Source organism: Bombyx mandarina, chromosome 20, assembly GCF_030267445.1.
Source record: "Bombyx mandarina strain Sakado chromosome 20, ASM3026744v2".
In the NCBI taxonomy this organism is placed as follows: Eukaryota; Metazoa; Arthropoda; class Insecta; order Lepidoptera; family Bombycidae; genus Bombyx; species Bombyx mandarina.
Window position 1 is genome coordinate 11,182,979 of NC_143226.1, and position 18,490 is coordinate 11,201,468.

Sequence of the window (18,490 nt, forward strand, 5' to 3'; positions counted from 1 at the left end):
ACATCCATATCTCAAATCCTACAAATCGATTTAATACAGACGAATAAAAAAAATCCCGAATGGTCAGTGTAAGATAAATTCAAACCCTGCCACTTGGAATGTCTAAGGTCAAGGAACATCTTCCGAGAATCCTTTCTGGCGGAATGTTGGGACGAGTTACGTGACGTCATCTGTTTGTGATTTGCGATCTTCGAGTGGCGAAATTCCGAGAACTAATTTATTTTATTAGTACCATTTTTATTTTTTAATATCTTTAACGATAAAATGGTAATAAAAGATAGCATTTCCAAGTTCAATTAATAGAATTTCTTGGTAATGTCTCCAATAATGACAGTTTCATTCTTTTATAAGAATCATCTCCAGAATATCATTTAAAGTTACCTAATAAATTTATATGTATATGTAGAACTAATTTATCTCATATTGGTAGCATTAGAGATAGCCTACCACAGTCGGGTAAGGCCTTACGATACTATACATGCATTAGTTCAGAGAACAGTCAAATGACGTCACTCTCACGACCTCGAGAAAGGGTAAGTCCCAGGTCACATCGACCGGTCATTTTGTCCGATGCCGTTCCTAAATCAAGGCAGAGTTCAAATCTTTAAAGAAGAGGACGTAAGAATGTTATTACAAATTAAAGTTTGGCTGAAGTTTTATCAGCATATTTTTTTATTGCTTAGATGGGTTGGACGAGCTCACAGCCCACGTAATGTTAATTTGGCGCTACTGCTCGACCTCCCCGGTCGGAAACCTAGAGGTAGACCCAAGACAAGGTGGAGGGACGTAGTGCTGAAGGACAAGAGAGAATGCAATGTTGCTGACGAGGATGTCGAAGACAGAGCGAAGTGGAGGAGTAAAGTGAGGAAAGCTGACCCCATCACCATGTCGGATAAAAGCTAGGGAGGAGATAGAGACTTTTTCCAAAATTTTAAGTCCTATAAAATAGTAAATTCTATCGGCATTGACATTGTGATACATCCGGCACATATTTTTTTAACTTCTTCGAAAGATGTTAAATTGAAAATGAATAAAAATCGTTCATTGATTGAACAAAGCTCCTTTCATTGTAACATAAGTTGACCATTTTGCACATGTGTACCGCTTTCACGCAAAGAATCGCCTGTCCAGACAATGAGGTCACACAATAACGTCCTTGTTCTTTGTAATCGCTTAAATGTTAATATTATCTGGTCTTTTCAATCAGTTTCATGGTGTATTTTTTTTATAAAGTCACATAAATACAACTCCGAAAGAGTAAAGCCCAATATGAGTCATTAGTGAATCTGTATATTGAAATAATAAGTATACCAAATTTCGAGTTAATCCGACGCTTTGAATGGGGTCAAAATCAGGTCAAAGATTCCGTTACAAACATACATACGTCTGAAGCTAATAAAAGCGTATTAAAAAGGACTATATCTTGATACTTTTTGAGGTTTATTCTGAAGTATCATAACTCTCGTTATAACATTTGAAACACTTGATGCTTAGTATTAAAAATTAAAAGAATGCAAATATAAACTGAAGATAATTCGACTGTAACTATTGACAAATGACATCAACCAGCAATGCAATCATCATTAACAATAAAATTACCCGGAGATAAACAATAAACAATAAATAATTACGCCCGAACAAAACAAGACTAATGTGACTTCAAAAAGAAAACATTTTGGAAACGTCTGAATCCGGGTTGTTTATTTAACGTTCAAATTATTCAATAAGGAAACATTAGTTTACATTCACGCACTGCAATCGAACCGACTTTGTTTGAAGACTTCGTTAGTGGAGATCACAGATTACTGGTTGTAGGACCTCTTGTGAGTCCACGCAGGTAGGTACCACCGCCCTGCCTATTTCTGCCGTGAAGCAGCAATGTGTTTCGGTTTGAAGGGTGGGGCAGCCGTTGTAACTATACTTCTTGAGACCTTAGAACTTATATCTCAAGGTGGGTGACGCATTTACGTCGTAGATGTCTATGGGCTCCAGTAACCACTTATTAACACCAGGTGAGCTGTGAGCTGTGAGCTCGTCCACACATCTAGCAATAAAAAAAAAAAAGTTGCGAATGCTCTGCAAAGTGTTCTAAAAATTGAAATTGTCTGATGTCGTTTTTAATGAGAGGCTTAGTGCAGAATAAACGAGTAGTAATACACGCAAGATATAATTGATATTGGGTAAATTATGTTCGAAAAAGAAGGCACATACAACGCTTTGGTGTGGACGATGGGAATCTCTCACGCTGCGCTCTTGACCGTTGGTGTCATTATACAAAATAGTGATTTTCTCGGCAAATAACAATATGGTCACACTATTATTTATTCTGAAGATTTGAATTATCTTTATTTTGTTGATCACTTGTATTTATCGATAGCGTTCATATGTTTCTTTAAAAGTAGCATTTAGCGTGCGAATTAACAATATATTTTTTTTTGTATCTAATCATTGGTAGCCTAAGGGACTATGGGGATATGGACTTCCATCTACGCTCGGGACGGGAAGGTAAGCTCACGGGCTCAACCTGAGAGGATTTCTAACACTGACCACAAGCTTGCTTCGCAGAATCTACTGCCGGATCGGAACCGCGACCCACTGAGAAGATCCAGCCAGAAACTCAACGAGTTAAGATTAATCATGTATTAATCACCTCTTCATAGATCTTTCCCGAAAATCACATGACGTCATGTCTCGGTCTGAGTCTTACTTTTATTTCCATCGCTTTTTATGGATCAGTAATAGCGAATTTATAACTGTTTCACATTGCTTGTAGTACAACCTAGACTTTTGAATACTTTTTGTGGTAGAGATGAAAACCCAACTGCCCAGATAATTCAAGAAATTATTTGCTCGTTCTGTCCGAAATGAGAGGTAAAATAATGGAATTATATAGAAAAAAAAAACAGTAGTTGCTGATACAAAATTCAAAACTCGACTAACTCTTTATTAGACCCTTACCACGGTAACTGTAAAGCGTCGGAAACGTCCGGAATAGTGACAATAAAAACCGCAAAAACCGCAAAATTAGTTTTGGTTATAGCTGGAGTACGCGTTACTTATATTGTGTACGGCGAGTATTGTATAATTGTCGATGCAGTTTACACTATTCCAAACGCGAGTCACGACACATCGCCGTTTATAACTGACTGCATCGTGTCAATTTGACGGACACGTTGAACGTGAGGATCTATTATTGGTATCTAGACGATGTATTTATTTCCAGCATTCTATTTTTAAAGATTACAACAACAACAAATTAACAACACAACAACAACAAATTAAAGAGCGGACGATTAGCGTGGACATGCGATGCATACCTAGAGAGAGGATGCATGTGACTAGGAGATGTATGGAAATGGTAGTGCAAGGTAGAGGGGGAAGAGGTCGACCGAAGAAGACATGGATGGAGTGTGTGAATAGCGATATAAGAGAGAGGAGTGAGTGTTGAGATCACGACTGATAGAAGAGAATGGAAGGGAAAAATTAGCTGTGCCGACCACACGTAGTGGGATAAGGTGGAGAAAAAGAAGATTCTATTTTTAAAGATAACCCTGATTCAGCAGTGTCATTACTTTTTGGATACAGAACATGTGTTTAAGACCGTCGTAGCCTAAAGGATAAGACGCCCAGTGCATTCGTAGGCGAGTGGGCCGGTGTTCGAATCCCGCAGTCAGGTACCCATTTTTCTAATGTAAAAACGTACTTGACAAATGTTCACGATTGACTTACAGGAAAAAAACAACTTATACTAAAAAAATAATAATCTAATATTAAAAAAAAAGACATGGCCGCTGAGTTTCTTGCCAATTCTTCTCAGGACGGAGGCTAGTTCTTGTGAAGTAGTTCTTGTAGTTCTTTTGACGTTCAACAAGTATCTACTTTCATTTGTGTTGAATAAAAATTTTTTGATTTGATTTGATTTGATGAACGTTTAATAAAAAACAAACCCGCAAAAATTTTTATTTGCGCAATTACTGATGGTGGATAGTTTTGTGAGTCCGCCGGGTAGGTACCAAAACCATACCTATTTCTGCCATGAAGCAGTAACGCGTTTTTGTTTCAAGGGTGGGGCCGCTGTTGTACTGTAAATACTGAGATTTAGAACTCATGTCTCAAGTCAGTTGGCGGCATTAATGTGGTTGATATCTATAGGCTCCAGCGACCATTTAACACCAGGCGGGCTGTAAGCTCATCTATCCATCTTAGCAATAATAAAAATAGTAACTTAGTAAATTTTTGTTTTTTTTTTTCCTAACTAAGCTGATAGCCTTGAGAGGCTATGTCAGCGTAACCGGGCGATTAGGTGAGCTCACGGGGCACAAACCGGGAGTGTTGCTAACACTGGCCCTAGCAAGAGCAGATCTTCGCAGAATCTACCACCGGACCGGAAACGCGACCCATTGAGAAAATCCGACGAGAAGCTCAGTGGGCGGTGTCTGTGGGTTAATTAACTCGGCTAGCCCTTCGTCGCAAGCGACGGGTTCGGCGAGGACGCTGACCGGTGCTTGTGGTACCTAAAAGCACCGTTAATGGATCGAGAGGATCCGTAATGATGTGTTTAGGGCAAATTTTAGTACAAACAAAACTATGTAGGTATGATACAACCTTCTTGATTCAAACTTTGTTTGCATATCAAACGATGACGTATATTCAGTTTCTATGACTATCTATTCGCCCACAAACTATATTTATATACATATACACTACACATACAGTTTACACGTGTGTGTGTGTGTGTGTGTATAATAAAGTTGCTAGATGCTACACATTGATTTAGAGATGACTAAAAATAATTTGCAACAGATAAACTTTTATTTAAACATGTTCAAGGCTACCACACATCAAAGTTAGCAGGGTTATCGGAGTCATCCGTCAACAAACTACATTAAAACGTTTATAAAACTCAACAATGAGCGATTGAAAAATAAATTTATATTACGTGAAATGGTAATAAGCGGTTTTTAATTGGGAGATATATCGGCCCCACCGACCTTCTTTTTGTGGAGGAAGGATTAGTAATGGTCCGGAGGCAGTTTGCAGTTTCACCAGGACCGATGAGCAAGCCCGGGCTCAGCCAGGGTGTGGGTTTTCCTAATAGCTGCCAGAGCGTCCCCGAAGGAGACCTAACAGCTCAAGGGCAGCAGCCGAAGGCATCTACTACCGGATCGGAATTGCGACCCAATGAGAAGCTAAGCCCGATCTATACCCGTGTTAGGTTCCACGCCGAAGTATTTAGCGAGTTCGAGGAGTACGGTTACCAGGGTCCCTAAGCATGCTCCTAGAGCTAGAGCTGCAGGCAACAAATAGAGTTAGTGGATTGGATAGTTTCGTAAGGACGTTGTGACCTAGCGAAAGAAGCAGTGCTTGAACAACATCCGAGAGCCAGAGATTCCAGCGCAGAAAAATGACCCCCAATGTCAAATAATAAGTCGAATTCTTGTTCTTCTTCCTAGCGTTTTCCCGGTTTAGTTCTAGGGTCCGCTTTCTTACTTAAGCTCCTCCATTTTGGATTTTAGTTTTGTTACAATAATAAAACGAGTTATTGCAACGAAAGTTTATAGCATATTATAATATAAGGAAGACGCACTACGACACGGTTTTAAATTTTATTAATGTTTTACTCGTACGTACAGAGCACGAAATGCGTTGGAGAAGATAGATGTTTTTTTTTTTTAATAATACCTATCGATTATATTTAGCTGTTTTTTATTCTTCGATATTCTCATGTTTGACAAATGTTGGCGGCAAACAGATTAAAATAATTCAGTCGAATATTGGACTTTTTTTTTATAGGTACGGCAAAGGGCTATCCTAGTTTATTTTAAGTTTTAAAGTTCGGAATCGAAAAACAAACGCACAAAAATGACCCTTAACCTAATTGTAATATTTTGAATGTTTTTTTAAAACAAATAACATATACTTATTTATTCTTTTCAGACTTTCTAGACTTTCATAACATGTGTGTCTCCAAATTCGACGGTTTTAAATAATGAGGTAATTCGTAAATCTATTTTTTTTAAATAGTGTTTAAGAAAACGTATAATTAATTACCTTTTTGAGATGTTTGTTGACCCATTTTGTAAACGTCTTCTTCTGTATAGCGTCACGTTCGTCTGAAAACAACAAAACAACATTATTTTGACTTAAATACTTTTGGTTACGCATTGTTTTTTTTTAAGCGATTTTATGACCTGGTAACTAAGACCTTTAAGTCATATTTTATTTTAATTTATATTCATTCATATTTTTATGAAAAATGATATTATACAGTGTAATGAAATAAAGATGATTAATTTGAGATATTAATCAACTGGGATGAAATTAAATGAAATGAGATGAGATGATAGGTATGCGATGAAATATACTCTCACTAAAATGGTGGTCATTTACTAAGATTATTTTAGCTACGCATCACTGTGACACTATCGCGAGATATTAAGCGTTATGGAGGGTAGAAGTAAGGAGTAACATCTCAGTGTATTAACAAGTATCCACTGAAAGGGAGCAAATTAAGATGGCGCCACTGTAGCAAGTGGAAAGATTTTTAAAAACAGCGCTATAAACTACCACACTTCGCTAGTATTTTCTAATTTCTTTTTCTGGCGACGCAAAATTTCACGATAATCGGTTAAGTAGTTAAGACGAGAAAGCGTATCCAACACACTTTCGTATCTATCGTATTAGTATGGATTTAAGGTGACAATATGGACTAGGCATATTAAAATTATCACAGAATATTATTAGGGCAAATGAGTTTGTGAGTTTATTATGATGTCATCGAGATATATTAACAACACGGTGTATGATATCTGGCTCACAACACGCCGATAGAATTAAGAGATAGGGCTCCAGGAAGCTGAGTAGGCAGTGGCTTGGCTGTACCACTGGCATTGCTGATATCCATGAGAGACTGTAAACACTGACCATAACGCGGGCCGTGTCCTCGTCTGCCTGAATGGGAAATAAAAAAAAGAGTAGGAAAAGTAATACAGACTGTTGCTACTACGACAATATAGTAGATTAGTTTTAGTTCGTGAAGAATCATTTAATTTGTCATGGATAGCCTGATGATACGAAAGACCTTATCCCTACCTAATCGTTGGTAGCCTAAGGGGCCATTACATTTCGCGCGGACCGCTAACACTAGCCCTAGCAAGAGCAGTCCTTGAATCTACTACCGAATCGGAATTGCGACCCACTGAGAAGATCCGTCGAGAAACTCAGTGAGTTGCGAAGAGACCATAACGTTACGAGCAGTCAGACAATAGATCGTGAACAGTAAGGTAGTAGTCGTTCAGATAATTATCATGCAAGTCTCTCTGGATACAAACCGAAGATTTTTGGACAAGTTGAGAATACTAGTCAATAGTACCTAATAGTTCAAATTTCCATTGTATTCTTTGGAAATACAACGCCAGTCAGGATACAATACTTGGACACATAAATGACAATAAAAAAGTGACAATTTATTTATTTTAGTATGATTATAAATGTTGTCAAATTATTTTAATTAAATTAAGTACGGAACAAAGCAAAATCACCCATATATTAGGTAGTTAAGGACGCACTTAATGAAGTACAAAAGATAGAATACATTTTGAACGGTTACAGACAGACATTCCTGAAGAACTAATCATAGATCCGATAATTGGGTCAAACAATCCGGAAACGCGTCGTCGGGTTTTTGAACGAAGAAAAAAACAAATATAATCCGACCAAAACAAAACATTCGAACGAGGTTAACGAACTCTCATTGATAGATAGCATTTGAAATTCATCTATTTATACTATGCACTAGTTTGGTGGTCCCGTACGTTTACAGATAATCTTGCCAATTTTTTGTTGCATATCGGAAGTAGCGTGTGTGGTTTTTTGTTCGTTAAAACGAGTTCGCTAGCCCGGTGACGCTGATATGGTCTCTCTAAATCATCAGCATAGGTAGGAAAAAAAGGTAAGAGCTTTCGAGAGCTTAAGAGCTTAAGAGCTTTAAGAGAAAATAAAATTGAAACGGTTATAATATTTTTTTTCGATCCTGAAAGAGCTCAACATCAAGGAGAGACTATCGTCAACAGTCCAAATACGAATCCTCAAGTTCTTCGGGCACATCATTCGTAATGAGGAGTCCATTGAGCGGTTGGCAGTGCAAGGGAAAGTCGAGGGCAAAAGATCTTGCGGACGATCTCCAACACGATGGACCGACCTCATAAAATCTGTGACTCACTCCAAAATAAATGATTGCTCTCACTCTGCGAAACACCGTGCCACATGGCGTCGCATCGCGAGAGCATCGGTATCGCAGGATCCGACTGACGACCACTCTGTCATGAGTGTACGAATAGGAAGATAATGTTTAGTATAGAAATTGCTTAGTACTGTTCTAAAAACAAAAGCGGTCTGTCTAATAGAGATTTTTTTTGTTGAAAAAGTCATTGAACTACGATTACATTTTCTTAATATTATAACTTATATAACTTAATATTATATTTAAAATGAATGTTTACGTTTTAACAACTGACCACGAAAACTGTAAAGCATTCAAAACGACAGAAATAAACAGTTTTAATTGTGATATTAAAACAATAATATTGCTTTGTCATCTGTCTCTGTAACGTGAGCAAATTCACAATTAATCAGACATCTTGAGGTTCGTGAAACTTATTTATATCGAAAGATTTCGATCTACAAATAGATATATCGTCTTTTCGCATTAAAAGTGTACAATTACCAAAAATATTCGAAATTGAGTTAATACGGGGAACCATTTGGTATCACCAGTATTTTTCTCATAAATACTGTCGAAAGAGCGTAGTCTAGTTTTAGTTTTTTTTTTAGTTTTGACTACTATTAACCAAAAATAATACATAATTCTATCTTACGTTAAAAGACAGATAATGTAACTGGTAAAAAAAATATGTTGCAAAGATGATTAATATTAAAAATATCACATGTTAAACCTTTAAAACACTCTTCTGTAGAATTAGTAAGTTTTGAGATTATACAGTTTTAATGCGAGAATACGACATGTCTAACCAATAAACACATATTAAAAAGATAAGGGAGATCTATATTTTTGAATGTAATAGAAATTTAATGCGCAATAACACCAGCAATTAGATATACATTGCAAAGCATACAACAACACAGATGTTAACAACAGCATCTCGTCAACACCTGGCGAATGGTGCGCCAATGGCGTCGTTAGCACTCAGGGTAAAATTAAATAGGACATATTATTTTGCATTGAATTTACGACTCGATACATGTGACTCGATACTTGGTGAATCTCACCGCTACACTACGTTCTGTCCGGATATGAGTGGCAGTGGTTTTCTTAAGATATTTGACTTTTGGATCGGAGGCAATAGACCCTTCTATGGACTAGTTCTTGTATCGTTCAAACCTACCCTTTAGGAATAGCCCCTTCGGCTACTAGCAAATAGGTAGGGTATAAATATCGTTCAAATTTCGATATATACAGCAGGTTTTTTGTTCCACTGAGTTTTTCGCTGGATCTTCTCAGTGAGCCGCGTTTCCGGTCCGGTAGTAGATTCTGCGAAGCACTGCTCTTGCTAGGGCCAGTGTTAGCAACACTCTGGTTTGAGCCTCGTGAGCTCACCTACACGTCAAGGAGAAGCTGAAATAGCCTCTCAAGGCTATCAGCATAGGTAGGATTAAAAAAAAAAAAACATTCATACTCGACAGTAAAGAAAATGAAGTGATAATCGGTCTGGCAACATATTGAATCATACACAGAGAGTGTTTCATCGAATCCACTTCAGATTTAACGTTGCGAAAGTACACTTTAAGATTTCATCTCATTTAAATGTTTGTGCTTGAAAAACTGTCGCTATTGGACGGAATTAGAGGACGGGTACGCAGCCTAATTCGTTGAAGGCAGACCTTGTAGGCAGAAGAGCATACGAGCCACCGGATGGTATGTGGTTACCGTAGCTCATGGCTCGCTCAGCAATGCCAGGGACAGAGCCAAGCCGCTGCCTACCGTAACAAGTAATGAACTCAATTAACCAAAACTAAAGTATGCTTTTTATTTATTGCTTAGATGTTTGGATGAGCTCACAGTCCACCTGGTGTTAAGTGATTACTGGAGCCAATAGACATCTACAACGGCTGCCCCACCCTTTAAACCGAAACGCATTACCGCTTCACGGCAGAAATAGGCAGGGCGGTGGTACCTACCCGTGCGGACTCACAAGAGGGTCCTACTACCAGTAATTACGCAAATTATAATTTGTAGATTGTATATGTGGTATATATAATATGTACTAAACAAAAGTTTCTTTTTTCATAAGATGGATGGATAATGTTAAGTGTTTACCGAGACATCAACCACGTAAATGTCTCCACCCTTGAGACATGAGTTCTAAGTCTCAACTTTCAACCACAGTACAACGGTTGCGACGTCCTTCAAACCGAAACGCATTACTGCTTCACGGCAGAAATAGGCAGGGCGGTGGTACCTACCCGTGCGGACTCACAAGAGGTCCTACCCCTGTAATTACGCAAATTATGATTTTTGTAAATTTGATTTCTACTATACGAAATGAGCTCATCTCCTAAATTAAGAATATGCTCAATTTCAATTAACTTAAAGTTCAATATTCATCAACTCAAGTCCGTCCAGTTATTATTATCAGCTATTAAAATTCATTACATGCTATGGAATGAATAGAGCTTTAATTGAGAATGCATCGCTTGAATTAAATAGTGTCGATTGAATTATACGGGCTTCATTAGTTCTGTATCGCTGGTCTTTACTCCTTACGAACAAAGCTATCAGTGTACAAACATTTTGATCGCCCCGTTTATCGTTCGTAGTTCAAGATTATGTTCCTTAGAAACTCTCTAATGGTACTCTTTACTGGTGGTAGGATCTCTTGTGAGTCCGCACGGGTAGGTACCACGACCCTAGCAGTAATGCGTTCCGGTTTGAAGGGCGGGGCAGCCGTTGTAACTATACTGAGACCTTAGAACTTATATCTCAAGGTGGGTGGCTGCATTTATGTCGTAAATGTCTATGGGCTCCAGTAACCAGTTAACACCAGGTGGGCTGTGAGCTCGTCCACCGATCAAATCTATAAAAAAATAAAAATAAATTGTGTTGCGAAAATCAATTTGTAAGTTGCATAACAAGCTATACTATGGAGTGCTATGCTATGTCATTATGTTTAGGTACACAGTTTACAGCTTATATTTAATCGCGCCTAGCACGGCTCGCACTGAAGCCTTACACCGGCAATCCGATAAACCTACTTCGCAGGGCTACCAACATTTCGCTCTGAAATACACTAGCAGTTTTTTTTTTAATGGTTTTGTTGGCACTGGACTGTAAAATTTGTATACCTTTTTACGAAAATTGCGCGGACGGAGGATTAAGACATTTCTTACACTTATAGAGTATAAAGAAGGAGTGCAGAATGGAATAATTTTTTAATTATGCATAAAAAACATATTAAAACAATTAAAAAAACAGTACACACACTACCATGTATTTGACACACACACGCATGGATACTCTTTGTTTATTGTCAAACTTATCTTATTGCTTATAGTCTGTGCTCAAATTGAGAATAGATTAAATATTGTTTGACATTAAGATTTGTGTAAAGTGTAGTCTTAGCGAAACCTGTGACTATAGAAGTATAGTCTTTGAAAATAAAATCATAGTAATGTACAAACTTATAATTTCAATTAATAATTATAGTCTAATCTCGACTACCGGGGAACCACTAGTAAAATACAATTAGGGTAAGCGTTACACATTGCTCCTTCACATAAGCACTTGTTCGTTAAGGGCACTATAATTATTATTATATGTAAAATATTATAGTGTTTCTAATTGGTCGGGAATACAATTTATTGCTATTGCTACTTGCAATAAAATAGCCCCTAGCGGCAAACGAAGGGAAGCTGTTCCAACTCCATACGAATTCGAGTTAACTTTCACGCGATCGAGAAGTTAAATCACTCGCACTAAGTACATTGTATTACGAGTATGTATGAAGATTTTAATTAATATTAACTGCATTAATACGACCTCAGCTGGCGCCCGCATCGGTCGACGCAGACAGAACGAATCGGTCAATTAACAACATCGTGTTTTTTTATATATATTTTTTATTGCTTAGATGGGTGGACGAGCTCACAGCCCACCTGGTGTTAAGTAGTTACTGGAGCCCATAGAAATCTACGACGTAAATGCCCCACCCACCTTGAGATATAAGTTCTAAGATCTCAGTATAGTTACAACGGCTGCCCCACCCTTCAAACCGAAACGCATTACTGCTTCACGCAGAAATAGGCAGGGCGGTGGTGCCTACCCGCGCGGACTCACAAGAGATCCTACCACCAGTAATTACGCAAATTATAATTTTGCGGGTTTCACTTTTATTACACGATGTTATTCCTTCACCGTGGAAGTCAATCGTGAACATTTGTTGAGTATGTATTTCATTAAAAAAATCGGTACCCGCCTCGGATTCGAACACAGGTGCATCGCTCAACACGAATGCACCGGACGTCTTATCCCTTAGGCCACGACGACTTCAAATACATTGAATTCATGTAATTTCATACAATCTTAACACGTTGACTGCAATGTAGGTCAACGGTGCCCTACGGGGCGCACTGAAGTAATGTAATGTCGATTATTCTCTTTTTTTTTTCCCTTCTTTTTCCTACCTAAGCTGATGGTCTAGAGAGACCAAGTCACCGTCGACGGGCTAGTAGGTGAGCTCACGGGGCTCAAACCTGACGATGTTGCTAACACGAAACCTAGCAAGAGCCGTGTTTCGCAGAATCTACCACCGCAACGGAAAGGCGACCCACTGAGAAGATCCGGCGAGAAACTCATTGGGCTATGTCTATGGGTTAATTTACAAGAGACTGATTCGACGAGAACCATGACCGGTGCTTGGGGTTACTCTCTTAGGTCCAATATTAGCAACACTCCCGGTTTGAGCCCCGTAAGCTCACCTACACGTCAAGGTGAAGCTGAAATAGCCTCTCAAGGTTATCAGCATGGGTAGGGAAAAAGAGGCTGTAACATGTGTCTTAAAACGATACAAGTCGAATTCTTTGGGTCCATTCCTTAATACGGCCGCTTTCGAAGATTACTCACCCAGGCACCAGGCAATGAGTCAATATTTCGTAAGCGCGTGGGCAAAGTTCGGAACCGAATATCTTAATAAGGAGTGAAATCTTCGTATCCTTCCTACACATTTCACGAATAATGTCATTTAATTTTGTGCTATTAGCAGCGCCGTATGCTACATCAACTGTGTAAGTTATGACTTTTTGTCAATGGCAATGTTTAATTTTACGTTATACAAAAAATATATTTATATTAATACGTGAAGTAAAAACTTTGTACAGTACCCGGCGCTAAATATTGCACAACGACTGTGGGATAGAGACGGTTAATTTTTGCTTCGTAGAGCGTTATATCTGTCGCACATTACCTAATTGAGATTTAGTCTTCATTTAGATACCGGATCGTTAGTGTTTGGTCGCACACAGGTAACGCTCTATAACAAAAAAAAATTTAGACGACTGTCTCTTTCTAAATATCGATGTGCAATATTTATTGCCTGGTATTGTACCCTTTTTTACGAAAATTGCGCCGACGCGTAGAGGGGTATGAAGTTTCCTTAAAAATGCTCCTTCTCCTTGCGTCATTCTCGTCATTACTGAGGGTCATGAATCCCCCGCTGCATCAACCTCTCTTGTACGATCGTCCTCCATGTGCGCCAAACCTTGGCTTCATGGAGGGCGTCGTGGAGCTTGATGTGCAGACAAAACCGAATTTGGTCCGACCATCTCGTGGGACTGCGTCCTCTGGGACGTTTGCCCTCTATCTTGCAGAATGCTTATATATTTTTTTAATTATGCATAAAACATTACATCAATAAAAAAAAAACATTACACACACTACCATGTATTTGACATACACACGCATATCTCTTATGTTTAATATTAAAGTCTGTGGTCAAATTGAGAATACTATTGTTTGTCTTTAATATTATTTGTCTATAGTGTAGTCTTGGCGAAATCTATGATTATAGATCCATAGTAATGTTCAAACTTATTATTTCAATTAATTATAGTCGAATTTCGAACACTATTAAATATCGTATTTCAGTTGGTATTGTTTTGGCAGCTCATAGATATGAAAACGTAACAGGTGTCGTCCAATTATAGATATAAGGCTGACGACCCAATTGTTTTCTAGTCACGGCCCTCTTATCCTACCAACCGGAACGCGCGAACGACCTAAAGATAATAATTGAATTTAAATCTGCTTTTTTTTCTATTCATAATAGACGATATGCGCTTAGCTTAACCTTTTTTTATTTATTCATTGCTTAGAGGGGTGGACGAGCTCACAGCCACCTGGTGTTAAGTGGTTACTGGAGCCCATAGATATCTACGTGAATGCGGCACCCACCTTGAGATATAAGTTCTAAGGTCTCAGTATGGTTTAGTTACAACGGCTGCCCCAACCTTCAAACCGAAACGCATTACTGCTTCACAGCAGAAATAGGCAAGGTGATGGTACCTAACCGTGCGGACTCACAAGAGGTCCTACCACCAGTCGACCCTTCTAGTGCTGAGCTTATTTTTACATATTTAGCAGAAATTGCTTAAGGATTTTTGAAAAAATAAAACCTTATGAAAAACTTTTACTTAAAATTTTTACAAATGTTAATGCTAAATTCACGGCAAAATAATTTTAAAATACTTAGTTATTTATAAATGCAATACCTAATATAATACCTATATACCTATATATAATAATACCTAATAATAAACTATAATAAAATTACGCAAATAATCGGTATTCCGACGCTTCACACTTTATACGCATTAATAGAGAGTCGATCTATTGACGGTTCGCGCGCTAATGTTTCGAGTTATTTGAGAGTCCGGTATTATTGACCATCCAAGCTACTTTAGCTTTTGCGTGTACTACAAAAAGATCTAACTGACGACCGTTGGTTTTGTTTCGTGTGCCATTTTGCAAACAACACTTAAAAACTAATCGAATCAAATATAATTCTCGACATTACAAGCCCCTATCAGGATTTTTTGTAAACAGTAAACCAAATTTTATGATTCTCATTTCAATTATCAGAAGCATGCGAATATCTCCTTGATAGAAGCAGTTTAATAATCTTGGACGCCATAAAAAAATCATTTGTATTATTTACGCGCCAAATCTGAAGATTCAAATTCGAAACTTAAAATTCAAGTTTCAAATCAAATCATTTATGGAACATTTGAACAAAGATGGCGGACGGAATGTATGGTTGTTTGTGTCGAAACAAGATAACGAGTTCGCTCTGAATGTTTATATTCTAAAGTAAAACGACTTAATCTACATTAATCAGTGATAAATTATAATGAAATAAAGATCAACGAACACAAAAAAAATGTTAATATTTTTATTAGAAACATTGAGAAAATCGTAACACATAAGTAGGGGATCTATCTGGTTTTATTTTACAGACTAATAGTTTTGAATTCGAATTTTGAATTGAACTATAAATACCTTGGAAATGGTTTATCGGACGTGAATGCAATCTGCTTAAAGTGAGTCAAATGAATTTCAAGTAAAGGTAACCCTCAGTATTTTACAACACGGTTTCACTCTAACACGAAAAGAAAAATTCTCCAAAAGCCTCTTAAAGCACGGTACTTCTACAACACGATAACGAGATTCTTGTTTAAAGTCGTCGTGGCCTAAAGGATAAGACGTCCGGTGCATTCGTGTTGAGGCGATGCACCGATGTTCGAATCTCAGGCGGGTACCAATTTTTCTAATGAAATACGTACTCAACAATTGTTCACGATTGACTTCCACGGCGAAGGAATAGCATCGTGTAATAAAAATCAAACACGCAAAATTATAATTTGCGTAATTAAGGACCTCTTGTGAATCCGCGCGGGTAGGTACCACCACCCTGCTTATTTCTGCCGTGAAGCAGTAATGTTTTTCGATTTGAAGGGTGTAGCCGTTGTAACTATACTTGAGACCTTAGAACTAATATCTCAAGGTGGGTGGCGCATTTACATTGTAGATGTCTATGGGCTCCAGTAACCCCTTAACACCAGGTGGGCTGTGAGCTCGTCCACCCATCTAAGCAATAAAAAATAAAAAATAAAAATAGGAAATTACATTATGCACTGTGAACACACAATATAAAGGCATCACCGAAAATTTTACTGCTTATTTTTTATGTGTAATAGTAAAAGATATAAGCAGGCATAGTTGAGATATTTCAATCAGAAACATTACACTCCTTTTTGTAATGGCTTAGGGCTTAGAGTCTAACATGGTTTCACACAACACGGGATCGTATCTATCGTGTTATAGGAAGGTATACTAATATTGAAAGCTTTTATGTGATGAAGCCAAGGAATTCAACAAAATTACATAAATAGTACTATAATAACTTCGTAAGATTTTTATTAAAAAGAAACTTTTTTAGCGTCGGACCTAAACTCGTTCCGTGAACTTGAATTGTATTCGCGGACTGGTTTTTTGATCGTTATTATTCTCACGACCAATAGTTGGATCGTACGTTTGTGATCTGTTTTTAAAGGTTTTTTTCTCTTCAACTAAAACAATTTGATACTTGATTTAGAACCATCTGGCTATGGAGTGAACTCCGCTCCATGGTGTTTCCCGAGCGTTATGACATATCCTTCTTCAAACGTGGCTTGTGGAGAGTCTTAAGCGGTAGGCAGCGGCCTGGCTCTGCCCCTGGCATTGCTGAAGTTCATGGGCGACGGTAACCATTCACCATCAGGTATGCTTGTCTGCCTACAAGGGCAATAAAAAAGAAATAGAACGCGGTTGTTTTCCCCCAAAACACAGTGCTAAATACAAATTTTTATTATTCTAAGATCTTATTTATCATCCGCAATTTTTTTATGGATGCGTTCCTGTTCGTTCGCATACCTGGCCGCTTCACCTGGACGAATGGACGAACTCGAGGGCTCAGCCAGGAGGAAAGGATTTGCTAAGAACTACCCGCGCGTCTCCGGAGGAGTCTAAGCAGACTAATTCCGACGTTACTTGTATATCCTTCCTGGTAGGGTTGCCCGCTTGCAGCTACGTTTTATACTACATCATCTCAGATTCTTTTAACACTGGCATCAGAACAAAAAGAGTTTTGGCAGAAGTTTGTCGCGTTGTTACCTATATAAGAATACGCAGATGTCGGAGTTATGGTCTTTATCGGCTGCATATTGCTCTAAGGCATTTTAGTTTAAGGTGCATTCATAGTAGTTAATCATAAATTAGACGAGTAAATTGCAAAAAAATATCTAGGCTCCTACAAATTCTAGTTTAGTTTGGAATCCAATTACAAACAGTTAAGCATGTTAAACAGTAACACACAGTCAAAACACGTATTGTTTACGAAACACGCACACACGCGCATTCTCTATACCCATCACCACGAACCTGACTGCTGTATAAAGAACCCCCAACAAGTTGTACCTTTGAATTTAGTTAGGTTTTCTTCGTAGACTTGATCGTGGGTCTCGGAAGGGTGGCGCTGCTCGCTCCTCTGCCGCTTCGGCTGGTGTGGGCCGTCGTAAAATCCGTTTCCGTTGACGCCATCTTGCATCGCCTCTTGGGGGTCGAAGCCCAAACGCTCTTTGTAGTACGCTTGTGTTGACATTATTCACGCGCGCACTCGAAGCATTTCAAAATTAGAATGTTTTTTAATTTTTTTTATTTAGTTTTTTTTTTATTCACTCGCGTATTAGTTTCGTCACTTTTTTGTCGATAGTTTTATGAACAACAAAATCACTCGCACCGGTATTGTGAAAGGATACGCCAAAATCCTTCCACAATAAGCCCGTTTATAGCGACTAAGGTTTAATTTAAACGATCCACCACTGTTTTACAACGATCGATGTCATCGACTGCTACAAAAGGAAAGTTGTAAGCCCCTTGACACACACTTATTGATCTTGACACAATTATTTATTCACTTATTCGTATTAAACGGATGCCTTGTTTAGTAATAAAAAGGTAGTTTTTTTTTTTTAATTATGGCAACATTAAGAGTTAGACTGGAATGCTTGGTTGCGGTTTGAATTACTTATAGTTCACTTTGTCTTTGGATATAAAAGTTTTTCGATTCACATTTGTGCAAACAGAAACGGAGATAGCCTGCAAGACAAAAGAATATGATGATTTAAATGTTTCACTCGAAATTGCTTCACAATATTAATGAGTCATGTTTTTACGCGTTCTTTTTTTTTTAAACAACGACTTTGAATATGGCTGTGAGAACGGAGATTTCAGTAATTGTCTACGGCCTCGTTTGTCTATGCTGTTAACTTATTCAGTCGGTTAGAACAAATCGTTCGTATTAAAAACTGTTCGTATTTCGGTAGTATAATTCTTACACAATTTATTACTTATATTTATTTATTCCATTAAAATGTATTTTTG

The 18,490-nt window shown here is 38.0% G+C and overlaps 1 protein-coding gene across 2 annotated transcripts in view; it reads right to left on the minus strand.

Moving 5' to 3' along the window:
- shot (dystonin-like protein short stop) overlaps positions 1-18,490 on the minus strand; it is a 249,701-nt gene that overhangs the window by 211,600 nt on the left and 19,611 nt on the right. For both annotated transcript variants that reach the window (XM_089736075.1, XM_089736073.1), the window contains exons 2-3: positions 17,525-18,205; positions 6,052-6,113 (exon numbers count right to left, since the gene is read on the minus strand). In XM_089736075.1, coding sequence (XP_089592201.1) covers positions 6,052-6,113; positions 17,525-17,708 — 246 coding nt within the window. In that variant the 5' untranslated portion in view covers positions 17,709-18,205. The remainder of the gene's footprint in view (positions 1-6,051; positions 6,114-17,524; positions 18,206-18,490) is intronic.